This window comes from Pyrus communis, chromosome 13 (genome assembly GCF_041283825.1).
Source record: "Pyrus communis isolate YQ-2024b chromosome 13, ASM4128382v1, whole genome shotgun sequence".
NCBI lineage: Eukaryota > Viridiplantae > Streptophyta > Magnoliopsida > Rosales > Rosaceae > Pyrus > Pyrus communis.
Window position 1 is genome coordinate 16,824,770 of NC_142577.1, and position 19,078 is coordinate 16,843,847.

At 37.0% G+C, this 19,078-nt stretch overlaps 2 protein-coding genes across 2 annotated transcripts; both read left to right on the forward strand.

Moving 5' to 3' along the window:
• The first annotated feature begins 367 nt into the window (after positions 1-367).
• On the forward strand, positions 368-2,010 carry LOC137738425 (RING-H2 finger protein ATL16). Its single transcript, XM_068478060.2, has one exon. It carries the CDS (start codon positions 819-821, stop codon positions 1,887-1,889), a length of 1,071 nt encoding a protein of 356 aa, XP_068334161.2. The 5' UTR covers positions 368-818; the 3' UTR covers positions 1,890-2,010.
• Positions 2,011-12,898: 10,888 nt separating this feature from the next.
• LOC137738134 (electron transfer flavoprotein subunit beta, mitochondrial) lies at positions 12,899-17,499 on the forward strand. Its single transcript, XM_068477761.2, has 5 exons — positions 12,899-13,119; positions 13,208-13,492; positions 13,714-13,794; positions 14,998-15,092; positions 17,154-17,499. The coding sequence occupies exons 1-5, from the start codon at positions 13,051-13,053 to the stop codon at positions 17,377-17,379; spliced, it is 756 nt and encodes a 251-aa protein (XP_068333862.2). The 5' UTR covers positions 12,899-13,050; the 3' UTR covers positions 17,380-17,499.
• Positions 17,500-19,078: the final 1,579 nt, after the last annotated feature.

The window sequence follows — 19,078 nt, forward strand, 5'->3', positions numbered from 1 at the left end:
CACTGAAAAATGTCTCACCTTCAAAGTTTCAAAGCCAATTAACTATAGCTAGGAAGTGCATGATCCTCTTATTATTGACTTGTTTGATACCAATGTACTTTAAGATTAATGGGTTTGTCTTAATACATTTTTGGGTTGATCCAAAACCAAGTAAATAATAATTCATGTATATATAAAAATGCAAAGCCATGATGAAGAGCTGTCCATTTCTACACAACCACAATTTAATATATAGTACTAGTATCTCCATACTACCAATCTACCATACGATTCTGTAACATCAATTTTAAAATAATAATCTACCAATATCGAGACACTTGGGCAATTATTCTACTCAAACTTCTCGTGGGAAGCCAAGAAAACTTCACCAACTACACGTAAGGTCTCCGAGACTAGTCCTCTCAACTCCACGACCCCCTCGCCAACATTAAAAAGAAAAAAAAAAATGAGCAGAGAGCACATTTTCATTGAATTTCAGGCTTCTTCCATGTTCCTCTCATCATTTATTTCCACCTGGGTTTTCCCTCGTTTTCTCTCTTCTCATTGTTTCTAGCTCATTCTTCCATTTTACTTTAAACTCACCTTTCCAAATCCATACTTCATCAACTCAAAAACTCAAATAAATCTGGGTTTTTAGATCTTTGGGAATCTCACTTCTTGTGAGTTTCATGTTTTTTTGTGTATTTTTCTTGTATTGGAGGAGAGGGGTTTTATACTCAGGACTTCAGGTGCAAGGGTGAATTTTCGTTCGCTTATAAGTTTCAAGATCTAGGAAGAAAACCCCATTTAGTTTTATTGTTCATATCTCATTTTTTTTCATGGATCTTGGAAGCAAAAGCTACTTGATCCACGTGTCACAAGCTCTTCCTCCAACAACTCCGGGAAGCTCCATTTTTGGAACTCCGATTCACCATTCCGACACAAGCTTCCCAATTATAGCGGTTGTCGTTATAGGAATTATAGCCACAGCTTTCTTGCTCGTCAGCTACTACATCTTTGTTATCAAATGCTGCCTCAACTGGCACCGAGTCGATATCCTCGGACGATTCTCATTGTCGCGTAATACGCGGGACGAAGACCAGCTAATGGTGTACTCCCCTGGGATAGAGACCCGGGGGCTTGACGAGGCGGTGATCAGATCAATCCCATTGTTGCAATTCAAGAAAGACGGAAATTACAGAGGACTTGGAGAGGGAAGCTTTTACGAATGTGCGGTTTGCTTGAATGAGTTTCATGAAGACGAGAAGCTTCGCATCATACCAAACTGCAGCCACGTTTTCCACATTGATTGCATTGATGTTTGGCTTCAAAGCAATGCCAATTGCCCACTTTGTAGAACAAGCATTTCAACTGCACCCCGATATCCTTTCGGTCCAACTGTCGCTCCAAGCTCTTCTCCCCGAGATCCAAGTCCAAACGCAGGTAGCCTCAGTGGCGGTGATGAAGACTACGTGGTGATCGAATTGAGCAACGATAACTCGATGGATGGAAGACAAGAAATATTGAATTCCGGGGAGTTATCACTCTCACTAAGGGCTATTAGTCCTTCACCAAGGAAATTGGAACATAAAGTTTTGCCCAAGAAATTTGGAAGAAAGTTTCACAGCAAGGTTACAAGCATGGGGGATGAATGCATTGATATTAGAGGGAAGGATGAGCAGTTTTCGATCCAACCAATAAGGAGATCTTTCTCAATGGACTCATCAGCTGATAGGCAGCTTTATTTGGCAGTTCAAGAGGCAATGCAGCAGCAAAGGCAAGTCAATGAGGTCAGTCCCATTGAAGGTTGCAGTAGCACTGGTAGTGGTAGAGTTAGAAGATCTTTCTTTTCTTTTGGCAATGGTAGGGGAACCCGAAATGCAATTCTGCCTGTTTATTTGGAGCCATAAGCCAAGTTTTTTCTTTGTATTTTTGCAAGTTTTTAGTGTTTTTTATGAGATAGAAATTTTAGATGTAATATTGTGGAGCTTACATGATTTGTTAATGTTACATAACCATATTCAATTAAAATTTGAAAGCATTGCTTTACTTTACCTTCCATTTCCTTTATGGTTTGTCCCATTGGGGCTTGTCGAAGAGGGAGTGACTACTATTTTATATTGTATATGACACTACAACGAAAATTCGTATTAGTAATACTATGTTAAGTTGAAAAATTTTAATACATATTATTATATTATTAGTTCAAGATATTATGGCAACATCTTGAAAAGTGTGTGCAAATTCTTTTTCCCTGATCAAAGTGTTTCAAATGACTTGAAGACGTTATTATTAGCATCATTGCTGAATCACCACTTTGTATTTTCTAATTTTCTCAAAAGACCTTTTCCCACCTAAATTGAATTGAATAATTGGGAGGGTCATCGTTGCTTAATAGAGAAAGACATACCAACCTCAAGGATCAAATTATTTTAGTGGAAAGAAAGAGGAATTTAGGATATGCGGGAGGCCCCCCCTTATGTAGACCAACTAGGAGAATCCAAAGATTACAAAGCGTGTAAATTCCTCTTTCATTTCAGCAATCAAGTTGGCAGAGATATGTGGTCCTCTTTATTTAAATTGCAAACAATCGCTTGATTAAGTGCCTTCCTGTGTGAAGTGTGATGGTCAATAATGCTATTGCTGGTATAAGGGAGGTATGCTTTGTTCTTATCTTATGTGTATGGTTGGTGTGAGGTTCTTTCCCTAATCATGTCCACAATTTTCCAGTCTGGAAGATTAACCTACTTACCTATAATGAAATGATTATATCTCAATCATGCACATATGGTTTTATTATAATTGGGTGAGAGAAATGACACTCTCTTTGCACCTCTTGCGTTCTTTTCTTTCTTTTCTAGTCGTTGCATTAAATAAATGGAAGAGATGAAAATCAGTAAACAACATTTGAGTGTAGAGTTCATGAGGTAAAAAAAGGAATATGAAAATCATTCGCATTCAAGTAAATTGCCTTCAAAATATTAACTAGAACTAGTTAGTAGTTCACTTTGTGACGAGAAAGCTTTCATTGGGACATGACATATGCAATCATCCATCGCATTAGTTTACATAATGGAAAGATTACGCACTTTAAAAAAGTTATGATACCATATTAAACTATTACTCTCTAAAATTTAAACATTCAGGACCAATAATGTATATCACGCTTATCATTACAGTGCGGATGGTGCAAGGAAATGAAATATACAGTACATAGAAATGTCCAGCGCTCAAAACACTTGTTCTTCGACACTGTTGTATCCAACATTTCATGGCAGAAGGCTGAAACTTAGGGTCCATTCAATTAAGAACTGTTGTGATTGGCCCAATTTAATTTGCAGGAACAGCTAGCAAGTCACTATTCTGACACCATCTCTTTATATTGTTTTTGGTTTTGTGTTTTCTGCCTTACAATTTGAGTCGTTCACAATTATATAGATACCACTTTTTTTTTTAAAGAAACATTATAGACATGCATATTTTTTTTCTTTTTACACATTCATGTTTAATAATGTCCGTTTTCATTTTCTTGTTCAATCTCATAATCAGCAATAAAAAATATGTGAGAAATTAAAAAAGATGTGTGAAAGTCAATCCATTTTTTATTTGTAAGATAATATACACAAAATTTTATTTACTTTGAAAAACAGTTCATATATCCTGAATCACTTGTTTTATTCTCCCCTCAGGTGTTGCATTTTCTTTTCTTTACATTACAATCAATAGTTGCTAGAGCAGGTAAATCTTCTGTCAAAATCTTGCATAGTTCGAAATATTGTGCGAGACTGTTGAACAGGAAGAGGTTGGTTTAGATGTCAAAACAGCTTTTATGTGTCAGTTTTCACTGGCTCCGAAATATGCTCAAAATTTCCATAAAGCGGTACTTTGGGTTCCCACTTCTGATCATATATATTCACTGTTGGCTATCATAGGAGGAGTCACGTAACATAGAAAAGTAGCTCTGTGTGATAAGATGGAAGGGGGGCAGCACTTTGATGAGAGCCATGTTCTCTGTGTCTGGTGGTTTGAGCGTGAGATTGCTCTTGAAATCCTTGATAAATGCATGTGGCATGAGGCATGTTTGGTGGTCTTTGTCCGCGATGAGAAAGTACATGTATCAGCTCTTGGGGTAATTAAGTCAACTAATGAGGTAATAGGATAGTGTGGCAATGAGTTAGAATCAGGACAAGTCTTGGGCGCTAATGGTATACAGTTTGGTTTAATGCATTGTGACGTAAGTGTGCAAAGGGATTGTAGCATGAAATACACTTATAATGGTAGTTCGGTTAATGCATTAAAATCAACTCGTACATGGTCCTGTGCGTATATAAGAGACCTTAACAGGATAAGGTAATGTTTTAAAATTTTATTCACAAAATCAATCTAAGGTGTGTAAGCAAACATGGATCTAGGATTCATAAAACTAGGATGACCGGAACTTTGATGTCAGATTTCTTTAGCGGAAAGATTTTCTTAAACGTTGGTAAAGTCTCATCTGTTTATATGATATTTCCCCAAATCATGCACAACTAGTCAAATAGAGGAATGCAAATCTCTAAGCATTAGCGAAGAAGAAGTCCAACTCTTGGAGGTTGGACCAGAAGAAGAAGAAAATAAGGAAGTAGGAAAGAACAACTGAAGGAGGAAGCAAAAAAAGCAGAAATAAGTTAGGATAACGAGAAGAGTAGCGATACCGGACGAGCATAAAAGTTGGGAATGAGGGATGTAAAGGGACATGAAAGAATTATGTTTTCTGGGGTAAAGGGTTTGAGTTAGGATAGTAGGATAATTTGGGCCGGCTTGATGGGCTATTGTAGGTAGTATTAGATGTGGGTTAAAATCTCGGATGACTTGGAGTCCACCCCACACGTGTATACGTGTAAGAAGCTTGTAATTTAATTGATTAAAATCATTTGTTTTTTGGGCTCAATGTCATGTGTTGGATTCCTCTTCCCTCAATTCCACTTGTATAACGACCGATTACTTTGTGTAGTTAGGCCGAGTACACCTTGACTTGAACTTCCCTCGTTTTGGGCCTCTCCCTGGTATACATGCATCGGAAAAATCTATAGATAAATCATATCGCCCACAATATTGATAAAGTTTGTATATTTGTTACATGCAGATGTAGGTGTAGCTATATTAGAAAAATCTACAGATAAATCATATCGACCACAATATTGATAAAAGTTTGTACATTTGTTACATGCAGATGTAGGTGTAGCTATATTGGTTAGACCAAATATGCTCCCACTTATGCACACAAGTTTAAATCTTCTCCTTATAATATAAGGGAGAACTTAGGCTCCCATCACTCTTTCTTTCATTGCATTGATTAAATTTTTTTTTTATCAAGGTCCCTAACTTTTAATGAATGTCATTATTCAATTATAAATTATTTACATGCCAACATAATTAAATTTTGAAATAAATTATTTACATACCAACATAATTAAATTTTATTTCTAAAATGTATTCATTTAGTGTTAGAAACGTTACAGTTGATATATTTATATTTATGGTTAAACTTGTATTATATATTTCCATTTTTAGTTTGTACCATTTTTAATTTGCAACCTTTTTTTAATTTCTACCAATGTTCTTTTTAGTTTTAATTTCTACTCATATATTAATTTCATTTTGTGCCCATATTTTAAAATTTGTATTTATACTCATAATTCATTTATAATGTACCCATTTTTCTTCATAAATGTATCACTTTGTTATATGTAAAATGTACTTTTTTTTTTTTTTTGGTGAATGTACCCTTTTTTTAATGTACCCATTTTTAATGTAAAATCTATTTTATTTTTTATTTATAATGTATACATATTTTATAATAAAATGTACCCATTTTCCAATTTTTTGAACACTATGGGTACATTTGTTTGACATTTATTTTATTTTATTTTATTTATGTTGGAGGTATTTTAACATCACCTGTAGGTGAGGCTTCAATAAAAAACAGTAAAATTTGGACTTGTGTAATTACATTATTGCCCATCATTTTTTTTGTGTGATAGAAGACTAAGTTGTCTTTTCACCCTCTTTTGGTTGACAAAGAGGGTTTCATTAATTAGTAGAGATTTGAATATTAAATTATTTACAAGTCATTATATGTCAATTTAAAAATGAAAAATTATTAATCATTTTCAAATATAATCTTTTTAGTATTTTTTTCATATATTTCTATTTATAATTTGTATCTTTTTTTTTAATTTATACCAATATTCTTTTTAGTTTTTATTTGTACCCATAATTTTGAATTTTAATAAGTACCCATATTTTCAATTTAATTTGTACCCATAGTTTTGAATTTTAATATGTATCCCTATTTTTAATTTAATTTGTACCAATTTTTTTTTATGAACGTACCCATGCTGATTATATGTGTTTATTTTATGTTTTAAAATATATCCATAGTTATTTCTTGACACACCCCAACCGAAATCAAGGCGTGCACCCATCCTGGGAAGTTCTCGTCTGAGTTCCCAGAAACAAAACCGTGAGGGCATGGTCGAGGCCCAAAGCAGACAATATCGTGCTACAACGGAGTCAAGCCCGGGATGTGGTGGAGCCCGGGTCGGGATGTGACATTTCTTGCACTGTATTGATAATTATGTGGGTACATTGTTTTTGCTAGAACTATGTGAAGAACAAATTACTCTATTATTGATTTTTAAGTAATTGTTATATTTGTAACAATATTATTTGGATTTGTTTTAATTTCATAATTTGTGGGATATTGAATGCATAAACGCATGAGTTACATCTCTTAAATGATGATGAGGACCTTGATCAAACTATTTAAACAAAAAGGGTTTCATTCTAATAACTATGTTGAGTAGGGACCATAACCAAAATGACCCTAATATAAATTAGTTTTATAATAGAATATCACTCATCAGACCAGCATCAGCATGACATGACTAACATAGACACAATATATGTCACATCCCGCCCCCGGGTCCCTACCACAACCCGGGCTTGACTCCACCGTAGCACAATATTCTCCGCTTTGGGCCCTGACCACGCCCTCACGGTTTTGTTTTTGGGAACTCACATGAGAACTTCCCAATGGGTCACCCATCATAGGATTGCTCTCGCGTGCTACTCGCTTAGCTTCGGAGTTCCGATGGAACCCGAAGTTAGTGAGCTCCCAAAAAGCCTCGTGCTAGGTAGAGATGAGAATATACATATGTTGACCCTAAAAATTACAAAGTCTACGTGGCGCGCAGACCGAGTAACTAATAAGCTAATTACGTCATTCGGTTGAATGTGGGGTGTGCCAACTTGTCGGCCGAGCTCGGCCGAGGAGTAAAATTTGTTGATGTTGCGTTGAGCGCGTTGCTGACTTCTTTGTCTTGCAACTGCAGCCGAAGAAGGAACAAATCTTAGCCTTTGGATTCTCGAGCCTGAAGACGAGGCTACTAGTTCTGCAAAGTTCACAAATCGTCGGCGCCAGATTCGGTCACAGTGATTATATTTGTGAGAGTATAAGCACGTCGAATTGACACCAGATTATACGAACACAAGTATTCAAATGTGATGTATATCTTGATGGTGAATGTGGTTCAGCCGTCAGAATGCCGAACTCTGAAATTCACTTGTGAGTATCTAATCATAAAATCACTTGGCGTTTAATGCGCCGAATGTCGTAACTCGTAACACCTTATGGCGGAGAAAAGAAAATAAAAATCTTAAGATGTTTGAGAGGTTTTGCGCAGGGTAGTTGTGTGTTGAATTAGAGATCCCTCAATTGTTGCATGATGTCTTGTATTTATAGCACCAAATCCTCCTTGAGATCGAGTCAAAATTATATCTAGATTGGGACTTTTTGTTCTATTCCGACTCTACTTCGACCAATCCTACCCCTATTAGGACTTTGAACTCACCCTCTTTTTGAGGCTATATTCATTGTTGGTCGAGAATCCAAATTGCATTAGGACTTCTTCAACCCTTTTGCTTATCCAAACTACTCCTTCTTGCAATAGGGCTCGATCATCCTTGTTGAATGGCCCGGGATCACCAAGCAGCCCATAGTATATTTAAAACAGCTTTGAGCTGAGCATAAACCTACACTCGGCCCAACAACATTATTTTGGGCCCAAACAACATATAAAGCTTATAGAATCCACTCCCATCGGCAATGTGAGATGTTACAATCTACCCCTTTTAGGGGCCCGACGTCCTCGTCAACACACCTTCGGCCAAGGATTGGCTCTGATACCAAATTATCACATCTCGGCCCGAGCCCCTACCACAACCCGGGCTTGACTCAAGCGTAGCACGATATTCTCCGTTTTGGGCCCCGACCACGCCCTCACGGTTTTATTTTTGGGAACTCACACGAGAACTTCCCAGTGGGTCACCCATCATGGGATTGCTCTCGCGTGCTACTCGCTTAACTTCGAAGTTCCGATGGAACCCGAAGCCAGTAAGCTCCCAAAATACTTCGTGCTAGGTAGAGACGGGAATATACATATAAGGCTTACAGGATCCACTCCCCTGGGTGATGTGGGATGTTACAATCCACCCCCTTAGGGGCCAGACGTCCTCGTTGGCATACTTCTAGCTAGGGATTGGCTCTGATACCAAATTGTCATATCCCCGCCCAAGCCCCCATCACAACCCGGGCTCGACTCCACTGTAGCACGATATTCTTCGCTTTAGGCCCCGACCACACCCTCACGGTTTTGTTTTTGGAAACTCACACGAAAACTTCCCAGTGGGTCACCCATCATGGGATTGCTTTCGCGCGCTACTCGCTTAACTTCGGAGTTCCGATGGAACCCGAAGCCAGTGAGCTCCCAAAAGGCCTCGTGCTAGGTAGAGATGGGAATATACATATAAGGCTTACAAGATCCACTCCCCTGGACGATGTGGGATGTTACAATATAACATTGGCCTAACACAAACAAAATCTACCAGTTCGACAAAAGTAGGTAGCATTTTTGTTCACCACATTTAATTATAGCATTTTTGTTTAAGTTTAACATGATTAAATGTTGGAACTAAATTCACGCATTGCTACGAACGGATGTAGGAGCTACGCAAGTCTGACTACCTGTAAGAAGACAAACAGTCGTAGTCGACCTTGGGTTCCCATCAGGTACATACATAAAACTCTCCGATGGTCAAGTTAGTAAAGTAATATTACGACTTAAGCAGTAGAAGAGAATAACAAGGGGTATGCATAGATTGCGTTATAGAGAGAGGATCTTCACCGGATCCTAATCCGTTCATTGTGGATTGTGCGGCCAGTTTTTGTTAGATATTTTTTATATTCAATTTTAAATAAAAAAATTTACAATGATTTCTGACTACACAATGTATGATGAACGGATGTGATTTGAGGATTTGGCAAGGATCCTCGTTCTGCGTTATATACGTTACCAAAGTTATGCCCTAGATGAAATTACTTTAATAATCAGGAGAGAGATCTTTTAGGATATGGAAACTGTATTAAACTGGGAGAATCCAAAGGGATGTCTAGGATTAGATATTGTTTCCTCTTAGGAGTGTGATTATTGACGGCGCACTAGATTGTAGGAATCTCCAAGAATATAGGAAACTTGTTTTCTAACACCGCGACCCGAAAAATTTATTTCGGAAGATAATTACTATGATAGGCCCAAATTAAACTGTTGTTTATTTTCTACCATTTATCACAACTCTTTTATTTAATTCTTAGTTACTCACAAAATCTATAACCCAAAGTGTTTACCAAAAACGTAAGGTTAATTTTTAAATTAATCACCCAATTCCTTTTCTTGTACAAATTTTCAACAAAAGATTAATCTCGGTTACTTTTAAGGCTGCATCTAACTCCCGTTAGACTGCCTACGTACCCTTGAACGGGATCAAACCTTTCGTAGTTCACATTCATTCTTTTATCCATTTCTGAAATATTCAAGTAACAGAAATATTCAACATTAGCTTTCATAATCGAATCACATCAAATGGGTACCAATTACAGATTTAAAATATCAAAATTTGCATGAAAAAGCAGTGTTGGCCCATTGGCCACGTGCCGCCGTGGGTGGCGGTTTCCGGCAAACAGAAACCCAGTTTTTTTACGAACTCCAAAAATTACCAAATTTTACAGACAAGTACAGTTCAATGAAAGGAACAACTTTCATACATGGGCCGAAGTCTAATTCAGCCGGAAAACACCTCAATTCGCCCTCGAACCGCCAAAAACCCTTGAATTGGGTGTTCTTGATTCAACTCCAAAACGAACTCCGACACCTCATTCAATGATTGGGCCTTGCTCCTGGGGTTAAGGGAAGTTTATTGGTGCTGGGGATCGACGATAATCGTTGTCGGAATCACAGAAAAAGGAAGAAAACCGACGGGACAACCGTGGGTTTATGGCTTCGATTTCTAAAATTGGGTAAGAAATTGAGAAATCCAACACCTCATGGATGTTGGGCTCGCCAAGAGCTTCATATGGACACCGGAATCACCTTCAACTGACATCAGACGAAGGAGATATGACCGGGTCAAAGAACCAGGTTGGTCGGTTCTTTCCTTCTCCTTTCCCTCATTTCCCTCATTTGGGTTCACCCTTCTCTCCCCCCTTCCCCCCTTTTTTTCCAGATTGGTTCCCCTTTTTCCCTTCTTTTGCCTGCATCTCTCTTTTTCTTCCTGTCTCACGCTGCCATCTGGCAACTTCCAGACTCCTCTTCCGTTTTTATTTTATTTTATTTTATTATTTTATTTATTTTATATTTTTATATTTTTATATTTTTTTTCTAAAACTTCTAATTTCTTTGTTTCAATTCTGATTCACAAATGGTTTTCGCCTATGCTTTCGTAGGATCGAACTCTATCCAAATACGTTAAGAAATACGATAAAATACATGAGGATAAAATATGTCCTCATAAAACTACGTTTAGTCAACTAGGGCATTTTCGTCTTTTCCACTTATCAATAAAATTTTCGGCATAAATTATAACAAATTTTGGAAACAAAATTCTAAAATTTCTCTTATCAAATTTTTATAACCATGAATCTATTTATTCTCGATTTACTCCACATAATCATATATTTTAAATTTTCAGGGTATTACACGTTTGACCACAGTTGGATCAGGATTTATGTGTCTTGCAGAACAAGAATGATCGATCTCATTAAGTCCATGATCAGAGTTATTGAGTTAATGATCGAATTTCTGAGGTACGCGTATTCTGATCCGCCTTACTTTGGCCTTGGGAAATTCATGGTCCTACAAATGCCCCTAACTATGTATCTGAAAAGGCGTTCCACTTGACGTGGAATAATTACCCAATGGCCATGCCTTTCAAAGTAAATTGAAATAGCCAGCGTTTGATATTTTTTAACACGTGATTCAGTCTCATTTCCATTGCGAGGTAGTGAAGACGTTCTGAATTCTTGCGTGTGATCTCAAGAGTTGTGCCATAAAGACATCAATAATGAGAGACAATGTTTCGTGTGTGAACAAAAAACGAATAGCTACTTTTTGAGTTATCGAGTGATTCTAATCTTCGGATGCACATATATCGAGACAAAACGTTCCAGATTCATCGGTGAGACTCCATGCTAAACACAGCCTCGTGGCGTTTGCAGATACCACAGTATGCTGAGAAGGTATTTTTGAAGATGTCAACGAGGGTTTCATAGTTATTGATGAAGTGGGCTAGCAACTCCAAAGACCACCTCACGGCTATTGTACATGGAAACATTTGCACATCCATGCATCATTGTTGTTATATAGCGCCATAACGTTCCTATAGTGCATGCTGTTGTTTCATCTTTCACAGTTCCTAAGTGATAAAAGAAAGAACAACTCATCTTTTTTTTTTTTTTTTATTACTTCCACATTCGAGTCTCCACAGAAGTGTTTGATGCTAGGCTGAGTAAATTTCTTCGAAGAAGGTACAAATTTGGTGGTTGAAGAAAGAGAGCTTCGACCCTTGCAACAACTTTGCTAGACAGTTGATTCCGAGCATCTTTCAGAACGTCCCTAGGGTTGTCATGATTTAATAGCCTACGTCACTCTTAGTCTTTAGATAACTCTCGACCCTTGCAGCGTCCAAAGGATCATGATTGCGTTAAGATCCCACTTGCGATGGTATGATGACAATCTGGTCTTTGTGATATTCATCGCACATGTTTGTATCAATGGTGCACTATAACGGGCAGAAGAGCTCAAGTTCGCTACTTGTAAGAAAGTAAACAACCAAGCATACATTGGGTACCAGAGTTATGCCATAGGTGAGTTATTTAACTAGTTGGAAAATCAGTATTAATCCGGGAGAATCCAAGAGGATATCTAAAAGTAGATATTGTTTCCTCTTAAAAGTGTGATTACTTGGGGCGCATGCAAATCCCTAAATTGTATGAATGTCCTAGAATATAGGAAACTCGGCCGATTCCCAATCAGATTAGGTTTCCATGTCTTATGAAACAAGAATGGTCGATCTTAGTGAAGTTGGCGGACTTCGCCTATCTTTCCGGAATATAGTAGGATGTGGTGGCATCGTTGGTATGTTTAAGCAGCCCAATTCGATTAAAGCTATTGAGCCATGACCAGACTTCTAAGTTATTCGTATTCTGATCTATCTTACTCCAGCCTTGGAAAATTCATCGACACAATTAATGTCCTACTAATGAGAAATTTTCCGAATGCTCGATATTCAAGCATGTATTTCACATGTCATAAAATAAGTGGAGAGACAAAATTAAATATCATTTCCTCCACTTCTATTATGACATTTGAGTACCACTTGAATGCCTTTACTTGAAAAACGCTACTAACGAATAAAAAAAATTTGACCCTCCTACAAAAGGTAATTTCCTATTTTCTCCCTTGGTAGTGATTTTCCACACGTCGTCGAATTTAAATTGTGAAATAGAAAAGAAAAGAAATATAAAATAAGAGCTCACACTAAGAAAGTTTTGCGGCACCATTTATCTACTAGTAGCAACTGCTAGCTCAGCAATGCCGTTTCCAACTCTCTCTCCTCCTCACTCGTCTTCTCTCATCGGATTATTATCCAATCCCAATCGCCATTACCATCTCAGTCCCACTCCCACCGCAAACCATGAAGATAATGGTGTCATTGAAGCGCGTCGTCGACTACGCAGTCAAAATCCGAGTCAAACCGGACAAGGCAAGCCAATCCAATCCCATCCCATTTCTTGTTTCGTTTCAAATTCATGTAATTCTAATCCAACAGTTTCAATTCTTCCGTTTCACAGAGCGGCGTGGAAACCCAGAACGTGAAGATGTCGATGAACCCCTTCTGCGAGATTGCTTTGGAAGAGGCCCTCCGGATTAAAGAGTCCGGGATGGCATCGGAGGTGGTGGCTGTCTCCATGGGACTAAAACAGTGCGTGGATACGCTCAGGACAGGGTTGGCTATGGGCGCCGATAGGGGAATCCATGTGGAGACTGATGGCCCTCTCTACCCTTTATCCGTTGCTAAGCTTCTGAGAGCTCTCGTGAAGGTTGAGAAGCCTGGACTTCTTATCCTGGGCAAACAGGTTATAAGTTAATTTCTTTTAGTTTTTATGGGGTTTTGAGGAAGACGGTCGCGCTCGTCTGCATTCAAGTTCGAATCTCTCTGTGTCGTAGATTGGATTAAATTAATTAGAATATTGCTCCAGTAATTAAAATGGATTTGAATTTTGTGGCTTTGCATGGTTGGTATTGGTTTGTGGAAGTGGAAATTTGATCTTTTGTGCGTATTTGAATGTTTGTGTAGGCTATCGACGATGATTGCAATCAAACAGGGCAAATGGTTGCAGGGCTTCTGAACTGGCCTCAAGGGACCTTTGCTTCAAAGGTCAGTTTTTCTCTCTTCATTCATTCAGCTAGAGAAGAAATACAGTTGCTTGCAATTTTTATACTTCGGTTTCACGCTTCCTTGGTTTTCTTTTGTTTGATGCGATTAAGCAATTAGGGAATATATCATCAAGCTGTTCGTGCAGTATTTTTTGAAGGTTTCAAATGTAGGTGAATATGAGACAATATTTGAACTCCATGTGTTGCTTTTGGGGATTTTAATTGGTAAATAGAAAATTCAAATTGTTTAGACACTGGAGTTAATAGATAATGTAGTTTGTTGATGCTGCTGATTATCGGTTTCTAATGCGTCTTTTGTTTTTAAGGGTGATCAAGGGGTTTGGTTTACTATTGTTTTAAATTGTAGTGGGATATGAGCACTACCCCATTTTCTTCAGAAATTGATATCCAGGAAGTTGAGGTTAGGGAGGTGTTCCTCTCTCTATGCTTTCCAAATACATCTGTTGATGCAGTGCATAACAATTAATATGGTCCCTATATTAAACATGTTGTTGGCGACTTTTCATCTTTCAAAGCCATGTTTTAATTAGATGCCTAGTAACTATAATCTTTAGCATTAAGTTATTTATCCTATCAATGTAAGGTAGCCTCCTATTTAAAGGGTTCCATATGTAAGATTAAAAAGTCAATTAGTGAATTATAATCAATCTAAGAAAAGAGTGAGTTTTCTCCTTCCTTAAATCAAGTGTTAGGCTTGGTCGTGTTGAGTGAATCCATAATTAGCGACGTGAGTGATTCCATTGCCCCTGGTTGAGTGATTCCCAGGTTCTATCCCCATAGCAACATCGAGCGAGTTCCGTTGCCCTGGTTGAGTGATTCCCAGGTTATATCTCCCTTTCCCTTGGTTCGTCCTGCATCAGTTCTACAGATATCCCTATCCACCTGGATTCTTTATGACTTTTGAGGTCATAGAGAATAACTAGTGGAAAATTGGACGCTGTTTTGTAAAAGTTTGTTTGCATTGGTCAAAGTATATTTTGAAACGCAGCATGCCACAAAGCCAGATAGCACGATGGAAGGTTCTAAAAGTGAACTAAGGTTGTAAAGACTAATAATTATGGTGGTGATACTATAGTTAGAGGCATACATACTGATTTTGTCACATGTTATTGATATTGCATTCTGTTCTAGCCTGATTTTCATACATTATGAATTTATTCCTATGACGAAATGTTTCCAGTAGGTTGTGCTGGATAAGGAGAAGCAGGTAGTGACAGTAGACAGAGAGGTAGATGGTGGTCTCGAGACTCTGTGTCTAGATTTGCCAGCAGTGATCACGTAAGTATCAGATCTTGTCATGTATTCCTGTGTGGACACTTTGGACTTTTAGATGCTTCTCTTTTCACTTTCAAATGCATTGTGCTATCTTTTAGAGAATTGGAAACTTTGCAAATATAAATTGTTCACTTTGATAGGATCAATTAGGAAATTGAAACAGCTTTCAAACTTCAATAGTTCAAACTTAATTACTTGATAACAAAAACTTCAAACTATTTTCTGAATTTGAGAAGTAGTTCAATTTGAAGTAAGCATTAGTTATTTCTGTTATACAAATCCCTGTCCTTGCAGAAATTGAAACTGGGATGGTTTCTAAGTATGAAATTCACGCATAATACAGTCCCTGTCCTTGCCCCTTCCGCTTACACAAATCATCACAATAATATTCAGACCAGTTAGTTTATGAAAAAAGTATAATCTTTAGACCATTTTGATTAAAAAGCTCTAATGGCCCATGGGTAAGATTATACATTGGATATATGGAATTTCTTTCCGTTCGTATTTTCACAAGATTTAATGTTATTAGGAAGATATATAAGACAGATTTCATAATTGTCGTACTCTCTGTCTATCCAAACCCGACAAGAAAATAAAAATTACAAAACTCTTTCTTTGTTGCTACTGTGCCATGTCTCCCTTTCTCTTCAACCTTTCTCCAGTCCTTTCTCTTCAACCTTTCTCCAGTCTGCCCCTTTACAAGTTCATTTCTTCATCTCCCTGGTTGTAGCTTGGTGGAAGAATTATCTCCGTTTCCCTTGTTTGTACACACTAGATGGATGGAGATATATTGTCAAAATGAAAAAGATGAACGGCTCAGAAGTAGATTAGCTCGCCCCATTATTTGGTTCAAAGATAACATTTCCACTCACGTAGACTTCAGTTTTTTTCCCACCTAAATTGCGGGCCTAAACCCAAAGTACTATACTACAATTAACCTCGGTCTAGTAATTGCAGCCATACCATAATATAGATTACCAACACACTTGTAAGACCCAACTAAGTTAAGAAATCTGCTGCCAAAATTTCTTTTCCAATGAACAACTTCCTTTGATCAAACATCTGTACTCAGTGCCAAGACCAATCAACCCATAATAGCTGAATCATCTCAACCAACAGATTGGAGATTCTTTGATCCCAAGCTGGCTTAAGAGCATGGTATCAAGATCAACGTCCAGCTGAATATCTCACCTGAAGCAGTGTTAGCATTAAAACCCAACAGCCAACCACCATTACAGTCCTACAACCATCAGGCCCTTGCCTAGGACCATACGCATTCAGTGTCAAGCAACCCTGAGGTAAGGGGCTTCCCAAGCCAATAAAGCTTAAGGTATACTGAGGTCTACAAATAAGGACCTGGTTAGCCTTGAATCAGTCCAAGGGTATAGTTGCCTGTTCTTTAGGAGTTCGACAACTAGAACCAAACTCATAAAAACAATTCCACCTCCGTTGGCTAGGCCATTAAAAAGAGAGAAGTGTATAAAGGAAGGCTGTGGTGATAAAGCCGAGCCTTCAATTAAGATAGCTAGGGTAATCCTAGAAGTTATGATCTTCTCTAATTATTAGTTTCAATGCGTTGTTAACTTTTTTGTCTATATATTAGTGTCAAATTAGTTTTAAAACAATTTTATTTTACTCTTAATGTAGACAGCATGCATTAATTAATAATATGATTAGAAAAGATAAATGCCACTTTATTTTATTTTGTTCACTTACTAAATGATATGGATAAATGGTCTTACCGCGTAAAATTATACTAAAAGGGCAGACAAATTCAATAGTGGTGGATCATATCTTTATATTGAGCTTGACAGATATGAAGTGTCAGGATGACAAAATATTGATGATATTTTAAGTACATTTGTTACTTTATGATGTAACTATATTATTTTGAAGGTTTCAACTATTAGAATATTTGAGATATCAATTAGAGTAATGGACTGAAATGCAGCAAAAACATCAGCACATACATCATGAATGATGGGAAGGAGTAGGGAGCTTGTCTAAACCTGATTTTCTGGTGAAAAATCGTAACTGATACCCGTTTCTGTGGCCCTCTTGCAGCACCGATCTGAGGCTAAACCAACCGAGGTATGCAACACTCCCGAACATAATGAAAGCAAAATCAAAGGTCATAAAGAAGTACACTCCACAGGATCTGAATGTGGAACTCAAATCCGATATAGAGCAGGTTCAAGTCACTGAACCTCCCAAGAGAAAAGCAGGGGTTATCGTTTCTTCCGTAGACGAGCTGATTGACAAACTTAAGAACGAAGCCCATGTCCTTTAACTTTTCTTTCAGTACTTTGCTTCAAAGCCTTGTGCTGATCAAGCCATTTCTTCTGACTAATGATAACTGCATTTTATGGAAATTTAAAGCTTAATCCAAAGCTTAATAAGTTCTTAGTCATCATACGACTACGACCTACTAAATCTTTGATATTGTATATTTTTACGTTACACTAGGTTGTTCTTGGAGATGGGGTATTCTTAATCCATTGTGACCTTTCTAGTTATGTCTAGGAAATACTTAGGCCGCTCAAAAAATGAGGAGAATTCCTCCTCGAAACTCTTCTTGGTTGATTCCCAGAGTTTCGTGTTTATGATTAAAACCGTTATGTTATAAATTACTTTGTAAATGTCGTATATGCAAAAAATGATTTACAATATTAACGGTTTTGATCCTAAGCACGGAATTCTACAATTCGCCATGAAGCATTTTGAGGAGGAATTTATTCTCATTCTTGAGTAGCCAATCATTGTTCAATGTTTGAGATAGCAGAGGTGTGAAGAGTTGTATCCTAGTTAAGTCTCGGATAGAAACGCCAATAGTAGTAATAGCTGGTCATTCGAGTCATTGTGTAAAATAAAGTGAATAATGAGTTTGGTGTGTCCTTCAAAACAATCACGAAGAACATGACGAAAGGCGAGAGCTGCAGCCAATAAACGTAGTTGGACCAATTTTACTGTCTATAGTCAAGTTATCAACATTGAGGTTGTATTGGTTGAGAGATTTTCAATGTCCACGGAATACAAGCCGGTCCACTATGCATAATAATACAAGTAGAATGAAACTGAAAAATATGTTTTCTATCCATTTATATTATGAGACGCAATGTATCGACTTGTGTTCTTGGTACATTGAAAAAATTTCGGTAGATTTTGTTCCCTTTTCTTATGTGATGGTTTATTATTTTTTATCTTGGAAATTTTTTTCCTTGGTTGGTTGGTTAGCGACGGGGACAATTTTAGTTTCATACCGATATTTCTTTAGTTTCATCAAAATTGTGACGTACGCATCACATACCATAGAGAGACCATTAAACTTAATGAATACCTTATTGTTTAGATGTTTCTGATGTAACATTTCGTATGTTATTTTATATTATTCTTGTGGCTAATGATCGTCTGAGACATAATTATACAAACGCAATTATCTCTTTGTAAAAAGATGTCATGTCTTACGACTTCACTCGAATTATTAATACTCTTGCAATTCGTTTTTTATTTATTTATTATTTATTTTACTATTCACTCACATTCCGCTTACGTATCTTTTTTTGTGTGAATATTTTTCTTTTGTTTTTTAAATCTCTAATGGTAGAAGGTTAAATTGGATATTATAAATTTTTTTTTCTTTGTGTTAATCTTTTTTATAAGAGTAATGCGAGGGAGAATAAATTTGTAAACCAAATAATATGGTTATTGATGATTGAATTATTATTTAAGTGTTGATTAACACATTTAATTCTTATCGGTGAGTTAGTGACACATCATTTGGTTTGCAAATTTAATTTAAAATTTTGATCTCCCTAATATTATTCTTTTCATAATACTCTTGTAGTGAAAGTGTGAGGTGAGTGATTACGTTCATTATTTTTCAAAATGCATTTCCATGAAAAAACAATATATCTAACATAACTAAAATTTAAAAAAAGTAAAACAATAAAAAAAAATCAATTGTCAACCTAATTGTGTGACAAGAGGCT